Below are 1,269 nucleotides of genomic sequence, written 5' to 3' on the forward strand. Positions count from 1 at the left end.
ATGCCGGGTCAATAATGATATTGCGGGAAGACAGATGCATAACAAAGTAATGGGAGCCTCGACCGACACCCAGTAACCGAGACGAACTACTGAGTCTGCAGGTACAAGTACAGTCAATACTATTGACCAGACATTTCCAACAGAGTAGAACGTACATGTTATATCCAAGTTAAGGGAGGTACTAGCCTTCAGAGCGGTAATCATGCGGCCGACCGACGCAATAATAACACTGGTGATGTTCAGCAGACGCCTAGAGTTTAAAGAGGTTTCCTTCGTGCCGGCTCACCAGTATCCGAGGACGAATATACCGGTCACGCCTACCTTGCGCGCCCGGGTCATTTTCAGGGCCCAGATTTTCGGCAACGGCAAGACCAAGATGATAAAGTCGATGCACGCGCTGGGAACAGCACTGCTAATCCACAGAGCGCTCGTCGGGCCGCAGCTCAGCGGCTGGCTCCATCCCTTCTCGACCGGGTTGCACATGAAGACGGTACCAAAGGTCACGCCCAATAGCCAGGCGGCGTTGAGGAGGTGAGTGGTGGCAATGGCGTAGTTGAAGCACCTTGTATTCGCGTGCCAGGAAAAGATTCGGGAGAGAAAGAGTAGTGCTGAGCACTTGGTGAAGAACAAGCCAAAGTTGTACATGTAGTACAGGGCATAAAGGAGTCTCAGAAAAATGGCAACCTTGTCTGGCGGCACAAATTGAATATGGCGGCCGAGCCCGTGGTACAGCATGGCAAATATTATGCCGCATAGGCCGAGAATAAAGGGCTAGAGACCAGGTTCAAGGTCAGTGACGTGTGTACTATCATTGCATATAGCTTCTTGTTTGCAGACACGTACCATGGCAGCTAATGCAGCCCAGTCATCCCACCAGAAACGGGAGACATGGGAACCGCCAAGCCCATCCGGGGCCCTCTGAATGCTACGGGACCAGAAGCGTAGAGATATCGTCGTGATGCTACCGATAGTGACAATAATGACAAATGCTCTGCTGCCTCCGGAGGCATCGTCCATGGCGGCAGCCGATGGTGACGGGGTCGATTGAGACATGGCGACGCTCGCTGCCTAGCATCATTGTCGACTCTTCCGTATCCGTTTTCAGGGTCGAAGCTTATATACCTCGATATCTTGAATTATTTCTTTGGTCTGGTCGCCATGCCGGCAGCCGTAGGTACTGGACTCTGTGTGTATTTTTGGAAACAGTTGGGTAAGCTCGATGGTGGACGAGGGATGTGGTATGGTACCGTGGCTTTATACATAGACTCG

General features: G+C 51.9%; 1 protein-coding gene across 1 annotated transcript; it reads right to left on the minus strand.

Annotated features, from left to right (window-relative positions):
• Positions 1-282: 282 nt before the first annotated feature.
• G6M90_00g030220 (uncharacterized protein) lies at positions 283-1,053 on the minus strand (the record flags this gene model as incomplete). Its single annotated transcript, XM_014684249.1, has 2 exons — positions 283-771; positions 844-1,053. 2 exons carry the CDS (start codon positions 1,051-1,053, stop codon positions 283-285), a joined length of 699 nt encoding a protein of 232 aa, XP_014539735.1.
• Positions 1,054-1,269: the final 216 nt, after the last annotated feature.

This window comes from Metarhizium brunneum, chromosome 2 (genome assembly GCF_013426205.1).
Source record: "Metarhizium brunneum chromosome 2, complete sequence".
Lineage (NCBI taxonomy): Eukaryota > Fungi > Ascomycota > Sordariomycetes > Hypocreales > Clavicipitaceae > Metarhizium > Metarhizium brunneum.